At 37.7% G+C, this 25,108-nt stretch overlaps 1 protein-coding gene across 1 annotated transcript; it reads right to left on the reverse strand.

Annotated features, from left to right (window-relative positions):
- Positions 1-7,026: 7,026 nt before the first annotated feature.
- Positions 7,027-10,712, reverse strand: EMB1144 (chorismate synthase, putative / 5-enolpyruvylshikimate-3-phosphate phospholyase). The gene is made up of 12 exons (XM_079080595.1): positions 10,488-10,712; positions 9,279-9,429; positions 9,134-9,210; positions 8,968-9,026; positions 8,747-8,830; positions 8,577-8,669; positions 8,408-8,488; positions 8,168-8,299; positions 7,991-8,093; positions 7,742-7,902; positions 7,585-7,669; positions 7,027-7,448 (listed from the first exon to the last, which is right to left on the reverse strand). Exons 1-12 carry the CDS (start codon positions 10,630-10,632, stop codon positions 7,303-7,305), a joined length of 1,317 nt encoding a protein of 438 aa, XP_078936721.1. The 5' UTR covers positions 10,633-10,712; the 3' UTR covers positions 7,027-7,302.
- Positions 10,713-25,108: the final 14,396 nt, after the last annotated feature.

Here is a 25,108-nt window from a genome sequence, read left to right on the forward strand (position 1 = left end):
TCATACGCCTAACGCCCAAAGAAAATTCGGCACTCTTAACCACTCTGTTTACAACACGAACAATGCCCTTCTGCAGGAGCCACACCACATCCTCCTCCACCACCTTCCTCCTCATTTCCTCCGCCTCCAACTGGCTCCGACCTATCTCTACCTGAGTCTCCAACACCTTCTTCTCTTTCACTAAAGTCTCGATCTACTTCGAAAAATGATCCACGGCCCAATCCAAAGTTGCCACCTTCTCCTCCAAATACATTTTCTCCCCAGACAGCAGATTATAACGCTCCTCGAATACATGTTTTCGCCCTTCTAACTCCAACAACTTCGCCCTCAAATCATCCCGTTCGTCCCTAACAGAGGAAAGTTCACTAGAATCCGAACTAACCTGGCGTAAGCGCCGAGCAGCAGCAACCATATAAAGCGAATTGAGCTGCCACATATTAAAGGTTGTTGGACATATGAGAATTGGAAAGAATCTCCAAAGCCTCAATAGTATCAGGAGGAAAGGCATGGAAAACCAACTCATACGCAACAGAATGTTGCGTAAGAAGGGAGGCTCGAGTAAGTCCCCAATCTGGCACCTAAATACCAGGGGCCGCCGAACGAGCGGGAGAAGTACCGACACCAGCACCATCCTTCGTCAAAAGCAAAGCTGAATCAGGAGCAATGTGAGAGATATCATCGGGAACAAGCCTGAGACGCCCCCTTCGGGAGTAGCAATGTCTTCGGGCTCCTTCTTGGGTTTACGAGGCTGCTCTGTGGCCCCCTCATTTGTTCCCTCCGACAGTTTCGATGGATCATCATCGGGAACATGTCGAACTCCCCTAACAGGAAGTCCATGTTTTGCCTCTTACGAGGCGTCGACTAATGGAGCTAGCACCGGCGCCTTCCGAAAGCGGGGAGTCCAGCCGGGACAACCGTCTCTTAGAGTTCGAACGACCCTCTCTAGTCACCAGATCAGTCGATGGCTCGTCTTCATGATCAGAGGGCAAAGGATTATCGCGAAAAACCCCACCAACAGGCACGTCAACCAACACCTAGTCGGCCTGGGATCTGGACCTCTGCGCAGGAGCAGGCCCAACAAGGGCCAAGACACAGTCAAGGCTGACCAGTGGAGGAAGTACCTCCATTAAATGCACATCCCGATGTTGACAGTTGCCCTGGAACCAACCCTTCAAGACCATCTCGAAAGGGATAACCCTTTCATGACCTGCAACCGAAACACAAAATAACATAATTAGGGAAATCGGCAAAATCATCGGCATAAATACACAAAGAAACCAAAATCAAAAAAGGGAGGAAGGAGATCCACTCACCTTCCTTCTCAACGAAGAACTGAGGCATCGCTCCACGCGCCCTCCAGGCGGCACTCACACCGACGACAGACAGCATACAGTCTTCCCAGTCCTCCCCATTAAAAAAATGGTCTTCAGCGCGTTGACCACAGTTTCGCTGGCTCCCCAGAGGGCAAGTATCCGATCAATAAAGTTAACCTTACGGGGATAACCATGACCAACCAAATCACGGTTCACCCATAACCATTTATCTTGCCAATTCTTCTTGGGGGCCTTCTGATTTATGATGAACGTGTGGATGCCCCGATGTTAATAGAACGTGTGCATGCCGGACTGGGTCGATGAGTTGAAGAAATACTTAAAAGCCCAGAACTGAGGAAGCACACCCAAGGCTCGACACGCCATCTCAAAACCGACTATCTTGTTGACAGCGATGGGAGTCAGATCGTCAACGGAGAAGCCATACTGGTGCATGATGTCGTCAAAGAAATCGGTCGTTGGCAGTCGGAGCCTCACTTCAAAGATTGGTATGGTGACTTCGACCTTTCCTTCCGGCAGACAGGTTATAATATCCCCTTTCGAGGGTACTCCACCCCATGCTCCGGAAGGAAACCAAATCGTTCCTGCAGATTTGCAAATTCATTTGGAGAGGGCACAATCCTAGTATCCGGAGCGGCCATTATCCACCGACGAGAAAGGAAAAGAAAGAGGCAAAGAAGAAGGAGGAGCAGTTGAAGAACAGAAGAGGGAAGAAGAGAAATTGTCTCCGATAAAGGAAGCTTTAAATGAGAGGCGGGAAATTCGAAAGGTCGCAATGATGAAACCGTCTGCACAGTCGACTCCATCACATCAGTAAACGTCAAAACCATCTTGATCGAACACATGCCTTGATCTAAGATAGAACAACTCAGCTACCAAAGGCTAACGCTGACGTTAGTAGCCTAGGGGACTTGTTAACGTATCCCTCTAGGAATACGTCAAAGATAACGGGACGGTGATCTAAAGGACGACCTAGCCAACGGTCGCTACTCAGCTTAAGTGCTAGGCCTGGGCCCTCGCCCTCGCGGCCTCGTACCTAGGCCCCGACGTTCTAACACCAAGGCCCATAACAGGCCAAAATAGTACCAACTGCTCCCCAGAATGACAAGTGTAGCGCTCAGAGCGCTGCTTCCCAGTGACTTTGCACCAATAGCAGATAACCACTAGTGGTGCACAACCCACCAATAGGACGCCTCCACGTCCTAGCGATCCAAACGAGACAAAAAGTGATGTCGGGGACATGCTCCTCGGACGACAGGCATAAAAGGACCCTTTTTTCTCCAGAAGAAGGGATCGACTCTCTCACTATCTCAAATTAAACCCTAATTCTCTCATACAACTACTGACTAGACCGTTGGAGTCTCGTTACGGGACCCCCTCTCGGATGACGACTAACGTTGGCTCTTTCTTTGTTGTGATTCTCAGGCTTAACTCACGCGAAACCACCTCAGACGACGTTAAGCTCGAAGACATATGACAACAGTTATCATTACTATAATAGCATCGTAATAGGAGTTTTTTCAAATAAAAAGTTCTCAACATTAAAAAAAATGTTAAATCATACAATTTGAACTGTTCACGTCAAACAATCTCAAGGCCTACGTAGAAAGTTAATCACACAACACTAACAATATTTTGAGTTTGTCAAGATTGGAACTCTAGACCTTATGTATGAAATTTCACTCAACTATTAGGTTTCTATCGTAAAGACCAAAAATTCTTAAACATTTTAATAAGATAAAATGAGTTTTTTTTTTCTTTTGCAAAAAACTAGACTTTTTCAATAAGCTCTACAGTAAAAGTTTTTTCACTATTTAATATTGTTATATTCATGTATCTATATATTTATATGTTTTTGTCTTTAATTGGTATTATTGGACCATAAAAAAATATGTAAACAAACTTTTTTATAATAAGTGCCTATAAAGCTTGTTGGGTTAATGATTTGACATGACGTTTCATAAATATACCAAAAAACTTTATAAATAAAACTCTCCTTATTGTAATACTCTAAAACTTAACATTACTTAGCTTTGATTGCATGTAAAAAGCTATAGGTTAGCCAAATGTTGACATATCGCAAGAGATTGCTTTTTTTAGTAGGAGAGACGTATTAAAGATACATTAGAAATAAAATTTAGAAAATATATTCAAAAGGTACAAACTATATTTTTGTCTTTCGGAAAAAGATGTCAAAAGACTTTTTTATGTTGTATTTTAAAAAACAATCTTTTTCTCAAAAAAATTTCCTCTGATAGACATAAGAGGTCAAAAAGACATTTTTGATAAAAAAACAAACACCACCTAACTCTACTTAATCCACTTGAAATAAATAAGTTGGATCTCATTCCCCATCTTCAAATGACTAAACTTCATACTCTTGAAGATAAACAAGTTCCCGACTTTTCAAATAACCAAATATCTGAGTAGATCAAACTAGCCATCATTTTGCACCTTCTTTTTACCCAGTGTTCTAATTACAACCACCTTTGTTCAGAGGAACCACTCCAAGCATAAGAGGTTACTTGCTGTGTTGGCATGTAAAAAGATAACTATTTTTTTGTTTTTCTTTTTTCAAAAAGTTCACTAGTTACCAAATGTTGACGTATCAAAAGACATTACTTGTTTTGTTGGCATGTAAATAGTTAATGTTGTGAAAAGAAACCAGCTATCTATCTGAAACATCTACTTTATTCATTTGTCTACCACTTTATTCACTTGCAAACATTTATATAGAAAATCCATCAAATGTTGACATATCTTTCTAATTTAAATTCCATTGTTACTATTATTATGAACCACACCTTCACCTTCATCTCTATTCCCTCAACCTTTCTCAGTCTTTGTCATCTTCAATTTCTATCATAAACAGTCGCATAATACAAGCATAAAAAAACATTGAACCCATTAAAGATGTTTACACATAGCAAAGGCACCCGAAACACATACCAATAGTGTCAACATAGCATCCGTATCCCGAGTAACAAATTTTTATATAAATGAAACTATTTATGCTGGCTGATTTGTCGACGAAAGGCTTGTACGCACGATTTCCATGAAAAGAGATGATGACTTAGTGAAAATGAATGGTATCACAAGTAATTTATAATGACCGGAACGAGTCCAAATATGATGCATTTTCAATATCATTTTTTTTTACAAATTTTTCTTTTTTACAAACTATTTTCACAATTTATTTTATATTTTGGTATGTACGCATATTCTTTTAAGGATTTTCTGTTTTCAAATCATTTTTTTTTCAAATAAATTTTCTATTTCATTTAAACATTTAAATATCGGTTTTCAGACATCTAGGGTTATAAAAATGTATAAAAGTTACTTTTTTAATTACTCGTTTTCACAAACCAGAAGTGACCTTTGTTTTTAAAACATGCTTTTTCTTGAAAAAAATTAACTTTATTTACATATTTTAAAAGCTTTGTTATTTACAAAATCAATTTTATAAAAAAGAAATTACAAATTTTTAATACGTTTTCGTTTTTACAAATACTAATTAAGATTTTTCCCGTTTTTACAAAAGTAGATTTTCTTTTCCAAATCCTTTTCTGTTTTTTTTTCACATATTAGTTTAGATTCTAAAAAGAGAAATCTCTGAAAAAGTTCAAAAGTTTTGACAAAGTTTATGATTGAGACACAAATTATTATTATTTTTTAATGAAAATTTCTAAAAACCGGTAAAAATATGTAAAAAAAAAAGTCCATAATGTAATATATTGAGAAATTTTCATATATGCCCTTGTTAAATATCAAAATATCATATTTACCCAACCAAAAATCTAAATATCAAATTTATCCTTCATAAACTTTAAAATATCATATTTACCCAACCAAAAATCTAAATATCACATTTATCATTCATAAACTTTAAAATATCATATTTGCTCCAAAAAAAAACTAATTTTTTCTAACATTTTATAATAAATTTAATTGTTTAGTTTTAGTAATAAAGTATTATACTCTTCATATATTCCCACCTTCATTGATTGTTTGAACTTCGAAATCTCATCTAAAAAATTCATTGGGATATTTTAAAACAATAGCAAAAGTGTTTAATGTGTTTGTGAAACGTCTCAAAACAATCTAAGTAATCAAAATTATGTATGCATCTCTATTGCTTTTAATTTTGGTTAAATTCTACTCAAAAGTAATAAACTAAATGTCTAGTGAATTCAATCTTTCTCACATCAATTCTCAATATCAGTTACTTGTTAAAGTTTTACCTGATTCAGTAATAAATTCAATTTTAAACACACTTTACAATTTTCTCCCTCACGTACTCAAAACCTTAGAAAAATCATTGATATTATACGCAAAGATCTCAAACAAAGAAGAATCACCATTCTTGTTCCAAAATAGCTTCAATCAACTTTCTTTTAGATGGATGTTTGATGTTGAATTGGAAATTTATGAAGAGCGTATAATAGTAACTTGATAAATATATTAATTTGAAAAGATTATAAAAATGAAAAAAAATATATTTAAAACTAGAAAGGTTACCCCCGCTACGCGGGGGCCAGAAGCTTTCAATGTTGTTTCCGAATTGATAAATATGACAGACATAAAAAGTGCAAGGATGAAAAGTCCGGGCTTTGCCCCGGACAAAAAATGTAAAAGTTTTGACTGCAAAGACCAGAAGTGTGAAAATGGCTAAAGAATTAAAGGGGTAGGAATTAGCAACTTTTTAGAAAAGGGATCAAAGTTGTCAAACCGTTAAAGTTTTGTGGCAAAACTTTAAATATTAAAAGGTTCCAAAAAAGTGTAAAAATATTGATTGCAAGGACCAAAAGTGTCAAAATGGGTAAAGAATAATGAGCAAAGTTGCCAAAAAACATCCAAATTTAGTATTCCTAACTTCCAACAATAATACAGAGACCAATTCTGCCAAAAAATGGGAAGTTGAATGGAACACAAACAAAAGGACATGAATAAATTAATTAAAGAAGTACAGGGACCGGATATGTAAATCAAGGGACCAAACCTGGACAAAGTATGCCAACTTTACTATTCCTTTCTTCCACAACTTTAATATATATAATAATAAGCTATGGGCAAATATGATATTTTGAGGTTTATGAAGGGTAAATATAATATTTTAAAGTGTATAAATGGTAAATATGATATTTTTGTTTTTGGTTGGGTAAAATGTGATATTTTGGTTTTCGGTTGGGTGAATATGATATTTCGGTTTTTGGTTGGGTAAATAAAGATATTTGATGTTTAAAAATGACATACAAGAAATCCTTCATAATATTTTACTTTACTGATTTTTAAGATTTTTTTATAAAAAAAATAATTTGGAACTAAATGAACTGGCCAAATTTAAGGATTTTTTGGAGATTTTCCTTGTAAAAATATGTAATTTTTTTTTAACATATTCATTTTAACAAAATGTGCACTTTTAGGTATAATTAAACATAATATTATTATAAATTATGTCTGTGCCTAATGTACGTACACAAATTTCCTATAACATCACATGGGGTGAAAAAAAATCAAATTAACAATTTTGCAAAATAGTTGGACCAGAAAATTAGTATCATAACCAAATATAAATATAAATATTATATCACAACAAAGATTAATTGATGAATACCATTTTCTGTCAAATTGGTAAAAAAAAATTGTTTCTACCTTAAAGAAATGACAAATCAAACTTGGAAACATGAGACACAAGTACAAAACAAACGGGTATACATACTTTTTATTTTCATAGAAGAATCTGTTTTGCAACATAAACATATTTCATAACACTTATTCAATCAAATAATCAATGGAGACTCTTAATATCTTACATTAACCCTTGTCCAATATAAGTAATAATCATAACACTCTGCAGAAAAAAAAAAAAAAAAAAAAAAACATAAACATACTCTAATTCTAATGAAAACAAAATCTTCACTTTCTTTTAAGGGTGACAAAAGGGCAAAATGGTGAAGTTCTGTGAAGCGCTTTAAAAAAGTGCAGCTGAATAAAGTTCTGGCCCCTTCAATGGTTCCTGGAAGTCTGGATTGATGGGAAAAAGTTCACATTGTGCGTATTGTGCCATTAATTGATCAACTAGAACCAATGCCACCATTGCTTCAACCATGGGCACAGCTGTAAAAAATCATCCATCCAAAATTCAAAATGTAAAACTGGCTAGATTACCATTTTACCCTTACAAGTCATCAATTTTAGTGTGCCCATTAAGTAAAAAAGAATGAAAAAGTAGGATGCTAGAAGTAGAAGGAACCTCTTGGGACAACACAAGGATCATGTCTGCCACGAGCTATAAGTTCTGTTTCATTTTTATCTCTTGTCACAGTGTTCTGCTTCCTCTGCAAAGTTATTAGAAAAATAAATATAAAAAAATTTGAATTTAGATACTATAATATATTAATAATACTTACTCCAATGGTAGATGTTGGTTTGAAGGCTATTCTCATGTATATGATCTCTCCATTAGAAATTCCACCCTGTATCCCACCAGAACGATTTGTTCTTGTCCTAATCCGCCCATTTTCATCCGTATAAAACGCATCATTATGTTCACTACCCGTTAAAAGGGTACCTACGTTTTGTTCAAATTTATTAAAAAAATACTTAATAAAAATACATACCTAACCTAAGGACTAAAAAGTAAATCCAATAATGCTAACCTGCAAATCCGCTTCCAATCTCGAACCCTTTTGTTGCAGGTAAGGACATGGCTGCTTTAGCCAACTCAGCTTCAAGTTTGTCAAAAACTGGTGAACCAAGTCCCTAAAATATCAAAAAATTTAAAGATAAATAAAAAAAACGTGTAAATTAAATAAACAAACACACAGATTGCTTACCCTTGGAGCATTTCTAACAATACATGTGACAACACCACCAACGGAATCACCTCTCACTCTAACAGCATCGATTGCAGCAATCATCTTTTCTGCATACTCGGGATCCGGGCACCTAACAATATTGCTCTCAACCTGAAATTATTACAAAAAAATAAATATATAAATTTGTTAGGATCCAAGAAAAATTCAAGATTTTAAGAGAATATTTAGAAGAAAAAAAAAATAAAGATCATAGTTAACCTGTTCAAGCGTCAATGTATTGTGATCAACTAGATCTTCCGGAAGCACAACTGTGTGGGCTTGTGACACATACGCAAGAATCTGTAAAAAGAAAAAACAAGCAAGGTTAAAATTGTAATTTACTATATATATACTTCAACAGGGAATGAATATTAGCTTGTAAACATACCTCAGTGCCAGAATATGCCTTGAGAATCTTCTTTGCAACAGCTCCAGAGGCAACTCTCCCAATTGTCTCCCTAGCTGATGATCGACCACCACCCTGTATGTTTATCATAATTTTAAACTCTGAATGTTTTTTTTTTTAAAGTATAAATTTTATTTGTGAAAATATAGTACCTCTACTGATCGTACACCATATTTGAAGTCATAAGTAGCATCAGCATGAGAAGGTCGATAAGCCTTTGACATTTCACTGTAGTCCTGTAAAGTTCAATAACCAAAATACTGTGAATCTTACCAAAACCTAAATGGGTATTTATTATTATTATTATTATTATTATTATTATTATTATTATTATTATTATCCTACTATTGACATCATGTTAACGGGTACTTACTTTTCCCCTTTGATCTGTGTTGGGTACATTTATCATGATTGGAGATCCAGTTGTGTATCCTGCATTTAGTGCACACAATTAGGTCATTAGGGATCTCTTCTAAATGAAGATGAAGTCTAGAGAACTTAATGATATTAAGGGATATGGATATTTACTACAAACTAACCATCAGCTACTCCTGAAAATATGGTGCATGTGTCTGTTTCTTTTCTAGGTGTAGTAATTCGGCTCTGACCTGGTCTCCTGTAAAAAAGATTCAGATTTTAATGATATCATGGAAGGTGATTGATTACTGATAAGTATGATAGTACCTTCTGTCAAGATCAGCTTGTAAATCAGCCTCTGAAATGGGAAATCTAGGAGGACACCCATCAATAATACAACCAACACCTCCACCATGGGATTCACCATATGTTGTAACACGAAAGTAATTTCCATATGTACTTCCAGCTGCATGTATCTCTGTAAATGCCAGTTGCATGAATCAGGTGGAACACTCAAAATATCAAAGTTCTTTATTAAGGGTATAGTAATGCATACAGGTTACCAGAAGAGGTTTCTTAATAACCAACAAAATGTACATACACTCTATTTTCTTATGTCTTTTCAACAATCCCCATGGATATGAAATATAAATATATGCATAATAGAAGAATATGAAATATAAATATATGCATACACTCTATTTTCTTATGTATTTTCAACAATCCCCATGGATCATGGATCATAATTGATGGAATTCAAATCCGAAATATTCACTCGAGACACTCAATTTAGCATAGGGTTAATGAATCTCCCTATACCTCATTCGGAAATGTAACTTCAACCAAAAGTTTTTATTGAAGTCCAATGCTTCAAAATGCTTTTTCAAAAACTATATTGTAGTGCAACTGAATTATCAAATTTGTCCACTACACAATCCCATCAATAAGTTCCTAATCCATTGGTAACGAATTCATGGTCTTTGTCAAAATTAGTTCAAGTCATTGGTTGATCTCAGTATACCCCCAAAAAGAAATAAAGAATATTACATCCTACACCACAATTCAAGCAAAAATTGCATCAACAAGATTCATTATCCAGTTAGATTCTGGCTCTTGCAGAACAAAACAGTAGAAAGTGTTAGGGAATGGACTTCCATCCACTTGAAAGAATGAAGAACTTACTGCCATATCATTTTTCGGGAGCAATAATACTTCAAAGTTTCCGATTTATGTAATAAATTAGATGAGAACTATAAAAATCACAGCAAATCACCTAAGGTATATACTGGAAACTACGTTGCTTCTTTCGTATATAAGTTCATACAGATGGAATTTCCAAACCAACATTCTGAAGCTTTCACGGTAAGAGACATAATGAATTAACTTAAAGCAATCTAACGGAACACAATTTTGCGATTATCAAAGGCCACTTGCATTCACATTTTTTACTTTATCCACTATAAAAGCAAAGCATCAGAGATCTTCGTTAATAGGACGAAATTACAACAACATATATCATCAAATCTGGGGACTCACCGAGTTTTTTAGGTGGCGATCGGCGGTGAGTTGATATACGGAGGTTTGCAGAGCCGAGATCTGAGTGACGTAGAGAGGCCAAGCGTGAGGGTTCACAGGAGGATGAAGCTCCGACGAAGGCTTTGGTTAATAGAGTAGACGCCATTGTTTCTTGCAAAGAAACTATGTACACGATCTACGCCTAAATATGACTTGGGTATAGGGGGTTGGTGGGCGGACTCTGTGTGTGGCCGTGTTTGGTGGCCACCTAACTATATATGCTATCTTTAAATTTTCAAAATTATTATTATTTTTATGTATTTCATAATTATATCAATATTTTTTCTTTAGAAAATTCAATAGAAAAAAAAAAGTTAATTTATAGGATGTATTTAAGATTAGAAAACGTTTCTTTTTTCCATTAAAAAGTTCAATGATGATTGAACTTCAAATTCATTGAATGTCAATATGACATTTTATTATAACAGAGTTTCATCTATTGAATGACAATGGGAGTTATCACGTCATTCAATCATCTCATTGAACTTATCATTGCAAATATTGTAAGGGTTAGTGTAACAAACTTTTGCTATTGTAGATGTCGAAGAAAAATCGGACACTGGGACTTCCTGTGTCCCCTCTGATTGCACTAAAAACAAATCAAATCAGATACTGTAGCGGTGGTGGTAGTAGCAGTACAATCCCTGCTAACATGTCCAGTTCGGCCGCACTTGAAGCAGCCCGAACTACCCGCCCTACACGGTCCCTCATGCCCCCTGTCGCACTTGCCACAGCGGCCTCGGCCCTGCTGGCCCTTCCCTCGGGAATTTACCTTGGGCTTTTTGCCCGAGCCCTCCGTGCCAGACACTGCCTCTGGCTTCCTCTTCCTCTCCATCTCTAAATCAATCTCCCTCTCACGAGCCCTCGCTATCATATCCTCCAACATCTTGCAGCTGGACCGACTCACAAACTGACTAATATCACTCCTCAGCATCTCATGGTATTGGGCCTTTTTCATCTCCTTGTCCGCCACATACTGCGGAACGAGAAGGGCCCTCTCCCTAAACTTGGCGGTGATCTCCGTCACTGTCTCTGTAGTCTGCTGGAGGTCCTGAAACTCTCTAGCAAGCTGTTGCACCTCAATAACAGGTGCGAACTCGGCCCTGAACCTGGTCGTGAAATCACCCCAGGTCATCGCATCCAACACTGTATCATCACCAATGGCTCGTCCGACCTCCTCCCACCAATCACGTTCCTTGTCCTTCAGAAGACAGGATGCTAGTCTGACCTTGTCCCCCCTTCGGGACATCTGCTGGTGCGGAATGCGTTAGCGACATCAGCCAACCATCTAGTACTTGCAATAGGGTCCCAAGCCTCATGATAGTCGGGAGCTCCACATGCCCTGAACTCACGGAAGGTCCATGATACCCTCCTTGATCGAACCGAATATCACAGGAGTCTGCTCAAGAATACTGTGCGTGATCTCGGAGGAGATGAACTCCCTAGTCTTCTCATCTAGCTGCTCAGCTCCAGAGCCTGAGCCTGATCCCTCACCGGCACCTGAACTGCCGACTGCTGGTCTCGGGCGTAAAACCAGCATTCTGAAAAATATATCATAACAAACGTCAGAACGCTAAGCATAACACAAGGGATCTCATACACTACAAGTTTCCTGGATTCATCTCAGCCTTCCTTGATTCGAGTACGGATCCTCTGCTTTCAGTAGTACGGGCCCATACTACCTTCCACATCTATCCGTACTTTCCTCAAGAACTGCTTTAACTCCACCAAGTCCCTTCTACTACTACTTGCTTCACACGCTACTCTCATCCTAGGCTTGCCCTAGGGTAATCAAAATCTCACTCTCCACCCTCAGCTGCATAAGAAGTCCCTACTTTCTTCCCCTAACTAGCTCGCGAATACTATTACATATCACTCAGACTAGATAACTCTTCGAATGAGAGATCCTACCCTACAACGGTTGCACTCAAACAAGAGCTGCGAAATAGAGCTAGACCTAACCTTCTGAAATTAGTTAGTCCTTGCAATATGTAATTTAACATATTCGTTTACTAGTTAGTAAAAGATAGCTAAACTCCTAAAAGCGCAAAGCAAGCAGCATTCGAGTATTGAGTACACATAATCAAGCATATACTAATCAGGCTATCATACTGACTAATCTGTACTAGCATGCATTTCTCATAAAGCCGATACACATATAACAGGCACATAAGGCATCCTTCCTAGATCCCTAGTCCTAATCTAACATGTTGTTCTCATAAAGCTGATAAACATATCATAACATAAACTTGTATGGGTAATTTGGGAGTACTTACTTGAGCTCGGCTGATTGCATGCACCACACCTTCTTCATCTTTCAAAATCCTTTCCACTTTTCTAAATTTTTTTTTCTCAAAGTTTTTTTTATAAAAATGATTTTCTTTTGAAAATTTTCATACCAATTCCTTAGTTTGAGTTCAGACACACCCGAGGGTGTGCCCGAATTCCTCAAACCAAGGCTCTGATACCAACTTGAAAGATCCAAAAAATACGGTCCAAAAATTTCGTTTTGAAACTTAATATAAAACCATAAATCATTCATAATCATAAAGAAAACCATGTATCATGTATCTCAAATCATCATATCAAATACTGTGACATAACCATATTACAAAAATATCATAGTATAAACATCCCAGGCTGAAACAGTGGTGTGTGTCATGCGATCATCCCGAGCCCTTCCCTTTGCTAGTGGAAGTACCTGAAACCAAAACTGAAAACCGTAAGCACGAAGCTTAGTGAGCTCCCCCAAACTACCACATACCATACAAATATCATGCAACTAGGAGATACGGGCCCCGCCCACTATCGTGGAGATTCGGACCCCGCCCACGCTCTGCTAACTAGGAGATTCGGCCCCGCCCACACTCCGTTGTCTAGGAGATTCGGGCCCCGCCCACACTCCGCTGTTTAGGAGATTTGGGCGCCGCCCACACTCCGCTGTCTAGGAGATTCGGGCCCCGCCCACACTCCGCTGTCTAATATGCATACAAGTATCACACAAACAACAAGTATATCTACCAAACAATCACATATTTATACTCAAACAATACTATGAGGTTTGGGCCCGCCCACACTAGACTGCTACGAGATTCGGGCCCCGCCCACACTCAGATACTAACATATCAAATATACGGGCCGGCCTTGGTGCCTTAGACCCGTTCCTACTGAAAGGAAACTCACCTCGCAAGACTGACTGCTGAAAACTCGAGTGAGGAATCCCTGTCTGCTGCTCCGGTGACTCTCCGGCTATCAATTTCCATAATAACACTTAATCAAAATCTGATAATCCTTCTTAGGGTAAAATGACAATTTTACCTCTGGTCAAAGTCAACATCATGGTCAAAGTCAACCTTCCAGGTTGACCTGACTTGCCGAGTTCTAGAATTCAGAAACCCTGAAATTACGATTCGGCTCGCCGAGTCACCCTATGACTCGTCGAGTTCTCAGGCTACCCATCAGCGCAACTGGACGAACTAACTTGTCGAGTCGTCCTCAGACTCGCCGAGTCCTAGAACAATCAGAAAAAGGGACAAGATGATTCACTCGTCGAGTTCCTTGGCAACTCGCCGAGTTTCATGAACATTATCGGAGATCTTCGATCGGAATCGCTGAGTTCCCTTATGAACTCGTCGAGTCCCTTGCAGATCTACCCAAAACAGCTGGCTTCACACTTCTAAGGCTCCAAAATACTAATCCAGATCGTTTCCATGGTCCATTTCTATAAAGTTGGAGACTTGATGGCTTTGCACACCTCAAATGGACCCAAACTCAAGTTATAGCAACCTACTTCCATGAACATGACCATTGCTTGGACAAAAACGGGTTCAAGACCTCTTTTATGGTTCTAGAGGCTAAATATCACAGGAAGAAGGGATTGCTTGGCTTGCAACCCATGGAGAGTAACTTATCCTTTTCAAAGGGGTCAAAAAAGACCCATAAATCAATACTAAAAGAGATCTAAGCTATGGGTTATCAAGCTAAGAGCTTTTTACCTCAGAAGGTTGCCAAAGATGGATGAAATCCCGGATCTAGATCTTATCCACAAGCTTGATGGCTCCAAGCTCTTCCAACTCTCTTCTATATCACAAAACACACTCAAAACCTCAACAATCTCTCAAGGAAGAAGCTCACAACGGATTAGGGTTTTTGGAGGATAGGGAGGCTGGTATGGGAGGCCCAAAAAGGGAGTTAAGTGGCTTAAATAGGGTGCAAGCCCCCGAAAATAGGGTTTCTTCCTGACAAACCTACTCGTCGATTCTAGGCTTGGACTCACCGAGTAGACCATTTAAATCCCCACATCCTTTTTGGCTTCTACTCGACGATTTAGGGCTACCAACTCGTCGAGTAACTCAAAAATAAATACTTACACCGATTAATTGTGTACCAGGAACGGGGCGTTACAATTCTCCCCCACTTATCTTAGACTTCGTCCTCGAAGTCTGCTGTGTCTGAAAACAACTCCGGGTAGTGCTCCCTCATCTCCTCCTTGGGCTCCCAAGTCCACTCCGAGCCCTTGCGGTGTTGCCACTGCACCTTCACTAGCTCGACCCTCTTATTCCTCAGCTCCTTCGTCTTGGGATCCAGAATCGCCACCGGTCTCTCAATGTAATTTAGGCTGTCATCAACCTGAATATCCTCTAAGGGTACCACTACTGAATCATCCACCAAGCACTTTCGTAGCTGGGAAACATGGAATGTGTTGTGGATCTGGCTGAGCTCTGTTGGAACATCTAACCGGTAAGCAATCCGACCCACCCGGGCCAAAACCCTAAACGGATCAAATGAACCTGGGGGCCAGCTTTCCCTGCTTCTGAAACCTGATAACACCCTTCCAGGGTGACACTTTCAGGAGGACCATGCCGCCCACCTGAAACTCCAAATCCGAACGCCGCTTGTCGGTGTAACTCTTCTGCCGACTCTGAGCAATCTGGAGCCTGCTCCGGACCTGCTGGATCCGATCCGTGGTCTTGAGTACTACCTTCGTACTCCCTATGACCCTCTGAAGACCTCACCCCAACAAATCGGGGTTCTACACTTCCTCCCGTATAGCATCTCAAAAGGAGGGCGGTCTATGCTGGCATGGTAGCTGTTGTTATACGAAAATTCCGCTAACGGAAGATACGTATCCCAACTGCCACCAAAATCTAACACGCATGCGCGCAACATGTCCTCAAGAGTTTGTATCGTCCTCTCACTCTGTCCGTCTGTCTGTGGGTGGAAAGCGGTGCTGAAGTGGAGACGAGTACCCATCTCCTCGTGGAACCGCTTCTAAAATCTAGAAGTGAAACAGACATCTCAGTCTGACACCACCGTGACACGCACCCCATGTCGTGCCACTATCTCTCGCACATAAATCTCGGCCAACTTCTCGGCCGATATGCTCTCCTGGTGTAACACCCATAAAAATTGAGCCAAATTAAAACATTTTAATTCATTCAAAAACCATTAAGTTCATACATCTCGTTTTCAAAATAGTTTAGACATCAGAGTATCCCCCAGAACCATATCACATAAATCATAAAACATGAGGAGCGATACGATCACGCCTTCGCCTTGCCACGGTCTCCTGAAGTACCTGAAACAATACATTGAAACTGTAAGCCCGAAAGCTTAGTGAGTTACCCCCAAAATACCAACCACATATAACCATACTCATATCATATCACAATACAGAACAGCCACGCACATCGGGTCTACTGTGTGACCGGACCGACCGCACCGGGCCTTCAGTCCACCTGGTCCACCCTCCGAGTCTAGCCATGTACATCGAGTCTACAGTGTGATTGGTCCGCCTGCACCGGGCCTTCAATCCACCCGGTCCACTCTCTGAGTCTACAGTATGACTGGTCCGCCCACACCGGGCCTTCAGTCGGTCTGGTCCACTCTTCGAGCCTCGGCACGTCTGGTCCGCCCTCTTGGGGCCTTCAGCCTATCCGGACCGCTCGCTGGGCCTTCGGAATATCCGGTCCGCCCTGGGTATGTTGGCCTATAGCACAAAGCAGGACCCGCCTCAACCCAACCCCCGTCAACAACCATGTGCACATAAACAATCAATCGCATAACAAATCCTTAACCAGACAAACAGTCTAACAGATCACATAGCATATCAACATCCTAACCAGGATTCTGACCTAACCGGTCACTAGCATAACATTACCCTATATACCGGGTACCGACCTTAACCAGGTGACTAACATAACATTACCATAAATACCGGGTACCGACCTTAACCAGGTCACTAACATAACACCATCCTAAATACCAGGATGCAGATCTAGCAAAGCAATAACATAACAAACAATACTCGGATTTCCATCCGATAAAGGGCCGGCCTTGGTGCCGTAGACCCTGTCGATATAGTGAGGATAACTCACCTGAAATGAAGAACCGAACCACGGAAGCACACACCTGAAGCACTGCTCCAAACTCCAACACCTATTGCCATCAATGGACCATTGGCATAAATAACCAATTACCATAACACCCTTGAAGGTCAAAATCAAAGTCCAGGCCAAAGTCAAACTTCCTGACTGACCCTACTCGCCGAGTCAACCCGTTGATGTTGGGTTTTGAGCATTCTAACACTCCTATGGTGTACATGCAACCCTAAATACCTTGGATCTATGTTTTCTCTAATATACATGCAAATGCTAATATTCCAAGGTATTACCCTATCTAGCATACAATCATAGATACTTGGGTAATAATATAGATAGAATACATACCTTTTGTAGTGTAGCTTGACTCCATGGGGCTTGAGTGCCTAGTGCCTCAAATGTGACACCTCAAATGGCTCACACAACATCAAATGCTCTTGGAATAACTTAGAGAGAAATCCACACTTCAAGAAATCGGCTAGCCTTTCTTTTTCACACATAGTGGCCGATTTTGGTGGATAATATGATGCTTATATAGTATGTTACAATTAGGGTTACACCATGTAAACCTAATTGTCATGACCTTTCATTTCCATGACCCATGGGTTAAGTAACCTCCATGGAGCATCCATGGAGTATCCTATGGGTTTAACCCAACTTGATTATCCATGGAGCTTTGGCCCACTATATAAGTTATGGATGATTTACACAATCAACCCATATATTTAATTAGTCTTCTTTTGATCACATAATTAATTCTAAATTAATTCTTGATCAATACTAATTAAATATTATTATTCTTATTATTAATATATTAGAACCTATAATATATTAATAACCATAAGTGTCTTATTTCTCTTATTTAGTCTATCCAAGTGCATGATGCCATGCAACCCAAATGGACCATGCCTAGTCGGGTCAAGTACATACCAAATATAGTTATGGACTTAGACATTAATCCAACAGTCTCCCACTTGGATAAGTCTAAAACTATTATTTCGTATGACTTCAAGAACCGGCTGGCAATCGTAGCTCTCAAAAGCCGCTGTCGAACTCTGACCTTGTCAATGACTTGTCCATTAGATAAGGGATCATATATTCCTCCATTCTAGATATCATATGGACTGAGACATGGATTATAAATCATTCTCTCTGTCCATCTGTTGTTTCCCGATTTCCGATTCATGATGACTGACTGATTGAACAAATCAAATCAGTCCTACCTTGGCCAAGCACTCACATGTGTCATCACTAAATCATCGAGGGGCCCACAGATATCACTTTTATCCCGAAGGTAAAAGGAATGGATAAACTTCGACTCATATGGCTTGTTCTACTATTTGTTGAATCATACACAAAGGCACGTTTTATAACATCGAGTTACCAATGCGTTTTCGTGCAATCAATGTACTATCAACTCATAGTAACAACTCATATCTCTAGGTTTGAAGAATATACGATATTATCGTCTCATGATCACTCGTGATAAAATCCATGAAGTGATTCAAATGAGCGAGGGTTGAATCCAATACTCAGAACTTATGAGCACTCATGAGTGTTGTAGCACCACTTTGTCCACCAACTTGGACCTCTACAAGCCAACCCATGACAGTCTTGATTCATATCTACTTCCAACATATGACCGACTGTGGATGGTTTGAATAACTTAGTCATTCAGGAAGAATAACCTAGTTTATTCTGGAAGTCAAAACATGCAAAATGAAACACAAGAATAAATGAATCTAATATGGTATTAAACTATGAATATAAATAGACCACTTTTATTTATCACCATACTGATTACTCATTATTCATTGTTTCAGTTTTATCAACTTTATACTTGAATTAAAACACTAGGTGTCCCATGCTCCAAGCATGTACACTATGTTTTTCTAAACAATAGCTTTGCAATACATCAAGTATGCACTCTATGTTTGTCTATGATCCTTACTTTGTGAAATAGATCGATTGAACGTACTTTCAATGATTCTAATTTCACACTCCCAAATCCTTATCGAAAAATGTAAGAATTCCAAATTCCTAACATTTACCAAAATCTGTTTAGATTTTAAACTTATATGCACAGACCCTCTTGTAATGAATATGTACAAAGTCACAAAGACTTGTCATCAGTCATTACAGGTTATTCCAATGGAGATCCATTCCATGGAGACGAAGTCTCAAAGCACATTGCTTTGAATATCCTTCTTGCATTAAGTCTTCTAATTTTACACATATAACTTCCACCTATGGAGACAACTCCATATTCTCATTTTGACTATCACTTCTGAACGAGAGATGCCTCTTTTCAGAATATGTCAATATGGTCCTTCCAATACTAACAGTATACTTCCAACTGTCCTTGAGCAACCAATCTTTGGTAAACCTTAGATTGTCCTCGACAATTGCTTAATCCTTTTAGTCATATCCAATTCTAGACCTTTTTCCCTTCTTAATGCCCCAAGGCATTTGGAAAAATTCAGAAAGGATAAATATTATAGCACATGTAATCGATCTTGTACCCAAAGTAAATGGGACACGATTCATGATGTTTCACATAAAGACATGATTCTAGACCAGTCTTTTGCTACAATATTTTTATTTGCCATGTTCTCAAAATTTGACTATGAAGAGGGATGTCGTAATCATAATCGAATTTTGAGAACGCAATATATAGAATTTACTTAAGTTGAACCAATCCAACATGAAATTCATATATATATTCTTGACTAAAACGATTAAAATCTCAATCTAAGACTTTTAGAATCTAAGCCTTTTAGAATTGAAATGAAGTATAATTTCCTCTCCCTTAATTATAGCAAAACAACTTTTTCAACCCCTGCAACCTCACGAATTGAAACTTTGGTTTTTCTATAATTAACATTGCTAACTTGCAATACTTATCATAATTATCATGCTCCCACTAACATGATGATTATCAGCATAATACTTATGCTCCCACTAGCTTTGACATGTATTCAGAAATTAGTGGACTTCTAGAAATCAATACTTTATTGACTTTCTTACCAAATTTCAAATTTCTGATACTAGATTGCTTTGATAAGACTTTATCAAAATCATACACCTTATTGTAGATAGTCCACTGGTGTGTCTAAACAATTTAAGAACTATGAAAAGGGATGCCGTAATCATAGTCTCAATTGTTTAGACCTTTTGCCATCTGCTTCAAATCTACTTGGTGGAAGTGTTTCCTCACCATCATTTTCATGAATCGGAGAGAAACCTTATAACCCTTAGATTTTATGGTGTATGTGTTCTTATCCATGTGAATCGTCAAAACCATAGTCACAAGACACGGTTAATAACAAATCCAAACTCATATGGACTGAACTTATGCAATCTTAACTTCTTGCCACCTGGCAGCTCAAGGGCCTGCCATTGCTTCCAAGTTGTTATGCAACCAACTGAGAACTCTAAGAACTCATATGCAAAGCTAACTTTAACTGGAATGGGCACAGAAAAGGAAATATGTCAACACGATAGGTTATAAACCTCTCGTCGTGTGCTAGTGTTAAACTACAGGTTATTATTCTTGATTAGACCTTGAAGCTTTCAGAATCTCTAAGACTCTCACTGTCCTCTTGACATATAAGACTATCTTGCCAAATATTCAAGAGATAGTGCAGCTTCTTTATCAAGACAAACACTTCACACTCTTGGCCTAAGTTGGTCTTTGTTTAACCCAAAACATCACAACTTACCAATTTCAAATGTACAAGAGTAGGACACTTTTACTCTTACATTTGACAAGTGTTATAAACCTTTATTTAAGATATGTCACTCAACTTATAGTCTTGGAGTATCACTCTAAGACTTGTTTTGAAACGAAGCATGACTCATCTTCTTGATTTAACCATTTCAACAATTCATGACTCCTCTTCTTAGTCATAAGAATGCACTAAGATGTGTTGGATTAATGTCTAAGTCCATAACTATATTTGGTATGTACTTGACCCGACCCGGCATGGTCCATTTGGGTTGCACTTCACCGGCACAATTTATATGGATAGTCTTTTGAGAATAGTATATTTATGATTTATATTAATATATTATAAGTTCTAATATATTAATATGGAATCATATTATTTAATTAGTATTGATCAAGAGTTAATTTAGAATTAATTAAGTGATCAAAAAGAACTAATTAAATATGGACTCTTATATATATGGAATGGGCCAAGTTCATTTAGGTTGGGCTAAGCTTTCATGGATGGTCCATGGAGCTTTTAACCCATGGATTCTATGTAAATGAAAGGTCATGGGTATTAGGGTTTACATGGATGTAACCCTAATCCTCCATAATATATAAAGGGGTCCTTGGCTCACAAAATTGGCACAAGTGTGTGAAAATAAGAGTGGGCCGATTTTAGTGTGCATACATATTCTCTCAAGTTCTTCCAAGGTGTTTTGGTGATTTGTGATTCCATTTGAGGCTTCCACACTATTGGGGCTAAGCTCTTAAAGCTTGAAGACATCAAGCTACATCAAAAGGTATGTCATCTAACTAGAACTTTGTAGTATAGGTGCTTCATAATATGCTAGTTAGGATGAAACCTTGGAATAATTAATATTTGCATGTATAATAGAGAAAACATAGATCCAAGGTTTATAGGGTTGCATGTACACCATAGGAGTGTTAGAATGCTCAAAACCCAACAGTGGTATCAGAGCCATGGGTTGTTTTCTGTTATATTGATGCAAATGTTTTATTTTCAAAGTTGGAAAAAAAGGAAAAAAAACATGACGTTTGTCAAATTTTAAGATAATTACTTGTTTTTGTGAAAAACTAATTATTTGTAAAATTTGAATCATTTGCTATATGAGTTGAATTAGGTCAAATTTAGTAAAAGATAAAATGATATGATTATTTTATTAGTTTTAAAAGTTTGATCTAAAGAGTTTTTTGAAACCTCCATAAGTTATGGATATGAAAAGGTTTTAAAAAAAATTGATTCAAAGTTTTTTATGGAGTTACAAAATTTGGTGTTAATGTTTTAAAGAATTCCATAACTTGTTCTTAAGTTATGGAACATGGAAAGTTTCATCATAAAACACCATTAATTCCATAAGTTATGGAATCCAAAGGTTTTCAAGAATTACAAAACTTGCCCTCAAGTTTTGGAATTTGAGAAAAGTTTTTTATGAAAAAAAGAATTGAATTCTAAAACTCTTGGGTTCATAACTTAAACAATTAATTAAATGGTTTTAATTTTGAGTTTAATAATTGGAATTATGATGTTTTGTTGAATAGTTCAAATTAACTCTTATGGACTTTATTAATAGTTAATTAAAGCGTTTAATTAAAAGAGTATTATTAATTCATAAATATATGTTGAGTTTAATTAAATTAAAAGTCTAGTTTAATTAATAGATTAAACCACCAAGTATTTTAAATGTCTAAAATACACCCTTATACTATTATAATATTAAAAGTTTAATATATTATATGTATAAGAGCAAGTCGTCTTACCATTAGTAGGCCTCATTCACGAAGCCGGTCTATAAGGGGGGTATAAGGTTACTGCCTATAAAATGGCAGTTTAATGGGTGTCCACTCTCACCCACCGCTTTCTTGACTGGTGGAGGGTCGTTAGCCAAACAGGTAGGACAATGACTATAATTCTCCCTTCATTAAAAGTATTAATGATAAATACTAAGTAACTAAACCTTTTATAAATTCCCAATCTTAGTTACTTAGGAAAATGTGAATAAGGTGCTAATCCATGAAATTACACTTTGCACTTTGTTTAAGCTGTTAGTGGAGCGTGTTTGGTTAACCGGCACACTAACCTGGACTTAACAAGGTAGGCAAAGGGTAACTTAATGTTTATCATAGTATCGTTGGAGCGTGTGTGGTTAACCGGCACATCAATTGAGGGGTAAATATTAAGGGTACCAAGTATATTTGCATGGTTACTTCACACCTTGTTTTGTGATCCTCAGCATCCCAGTCACAAAACCTGAAGGGCACACTCGAGATTGAAACATGCCATTGAAAAGTTCAATGAATCTCAAAAGAATCTAGGAGTTTCAAAACCAATTAAAACCTAATAATACATTTCGTTTATCTTGGTGGAAATTGGTGAATCGTCATTCACCTACCTTCAAATATTTTATAGCTTGGATTACGGCATCCCTCTTCCAAGTTATAAAATAGTTTGTTGGGTCCTAGCCTTAATATATCATATTGGGTGTTATATTAAGGACTTAAATCAACTTTACGTGAATTTATCCCATTGTTGATGTCTGGTTTAGACAACAATGATCTTCCCAAACCAAGCTTTCCTAATGAATATGACTTCCCGAGTTTGGCTCATGGAAGTCATACTTCTCTTCCTCCACCTCCTCCAATTATTCTCCCTAACCCACAAGTTCAAGGTCACTCAAGCCCTAATGGAAAGCAAGGTCTATGTGTGATCACATCTTAGAGATGAAGTCACATATTGACAAGTCGGGAGAGTTGGGTGTCAAAGTCTTGAGAAAGTTGGATGTTCAATCACTTTCTAAGTCACATAGTGAGTTCCTTTGGGACTACTATGAAACAGACTATGACATGAACCTTAATGATCATATCTATTTGCTTGGTGCTGCTGAATCAGCAATGATTTGGAACGATAGTAAAGCAAATTTGATTAGAAGATCAACTTCCCAAAAACTTTATGGACAGTGACAATGGTGACACTGGAAATCCAGAAAAAGCATTCTCTTCCCAATGGAAAGGGATTGACCATAGTCAACCCGGTTGACCAAATGGTAAAGAGAAAGGCTAAGTCTGAGATAGTCCCATTACCAAAGGGTCCATATGTTTATTTTGCCAAAGGAAGGGGCGTTGATTGCAAAGCTGCCAAATTTACCTAAGGATGTTAAAGTCAATAAGTTTGACTCTACATCAGGTAGACCCATTATCTAACTATGTTAAGTTCTATTCTGAGATCCTCATTAAATGATGTGTCTGGGTCACATGTTGATGTTTTAAGAATCAAAGAATAGAGAGAAATCTTAAAGGAAGTATATGCTGATTGTGATCGCGAAGGTGGATTTCGATCGCATCAGAATTTTGAGCAGTTGCTTAAGAAGTTATGATATATTGCTAAGGAATAGATAACAACAATTTTCCATGTGGATTGTAAGGATAAGTTTTTCCGCAAAGTTTTAAAATAAAAGAAAATTGTTTAATTTTATTTATTTGAAGTATCCTTACAATGGTATTTGTGGAAAATTATTGCTTATATGATTCCACTGACAGCAATATTGGAAAATGGATTTGATTCTTTCATTTGTGGTAGTGTCTAAATTTACCAAATTAGGAAAGTTCCTCATCACCCAAGTTTCAATTGGACCGAAACTTGGAATCATGCAAGTTGAATAGTATGATGAATGAGAACTTTCAAGCATTGGAAAATCAAGACTAATTACTTGTTCACATGGATGTGTGAGTCAAGTGAAGGACTAAAGGGATCGAGTACACATTCTTGTGTACTGGTCATGTCCACCACAAAGCTCATTAAGACTATTTGATTTACTAAAGTTTAGTAAATATGGTTATACTTACAAGTTTAAGTATAATTCTGAAACATTGGAAAAGTCTCAATGTATGGCAGAACGAATGAGAAGAATCAAATTAGGCAGAAAGATAAAAGTTTCTCAAATCTGAAAAGATGGGAGAGTACTTTAGTATCATGTTTGTGATCATCTTAATGATTTAGAAATCATATCACAATTAGTCCTCTAAAGGTCATCTTAGTGCATTATTATGACTAAGAAGAGGAGTCATGAATTGGTGAAATGGTTAGATCAGGAAGATGAGTCATACTTCGTTCCAAAACAATTCTTAGAGTCATACTCCAAGATTGTAACTTGAGTGACATATCTTAAATAAAGGTTTAAAACACTTGTCAAATGTAAGAGTAAAAGTGTCCTACTCTTGTACATTTGAAATTGGTAAGGTGTGATGTTTTGGATAAAACAAAGACCAACTAAGGCCAATTGTGTGAAGTGTTTGTCTTGATAAAGAATCCGCACTATCTCTTGAATATTTGGCAAGATAGTCTTATATGTCAAGAGGATAGTGGGAGTCTTAAAGATCCTAAAAAGAATTTCAAGAACTAATCAAGAATAAAACCTGAGGTTCTTCACTAGCACACGACTTGAGGTTTATAACCTATCGTGTTGACATATTCT

This window comes from Lactuca virosa, chromosome 2 (assembly GCF_052849685.1).
Source record: "Lactuca virosa cultivar CGN04683 chromosome 2, Lactuca_virosa_CGN04683_v6, whole genome shotgun sequence".
Lineage (NCBI taxonomy): Eukaryota > Viridiplantae > Streptophyta > Magnoliopsida > Asterales > Asteraceae > Lactuca > Lactuca virosa.

Excerpts from the sequence above, each read along its gene's own strand:
- EMB1144 (XM_079080595.1), bottom strand. The coding sequence starts at position 10,632 with ATGGCGTCTACTCTATTAACCAAAGCCTTCGTCGGAGCTTCATCCTCC. Across the intron at positions 9,027-9,133 it reads ATTTTCAGGAGTAGCTGATG|GATACACAACTGGATCTCCA; the intron begins GTTAGTTTGTAG and ends CACTAAATGCAG. Across the intron at positions 8,094-8,167 it reads TTGTTAGAAATGCTCCAAGG|GGACTTGGTTCACCAGTTTT; the intron begins GTAAGCAATCTG and ends TTGATATTTTAG.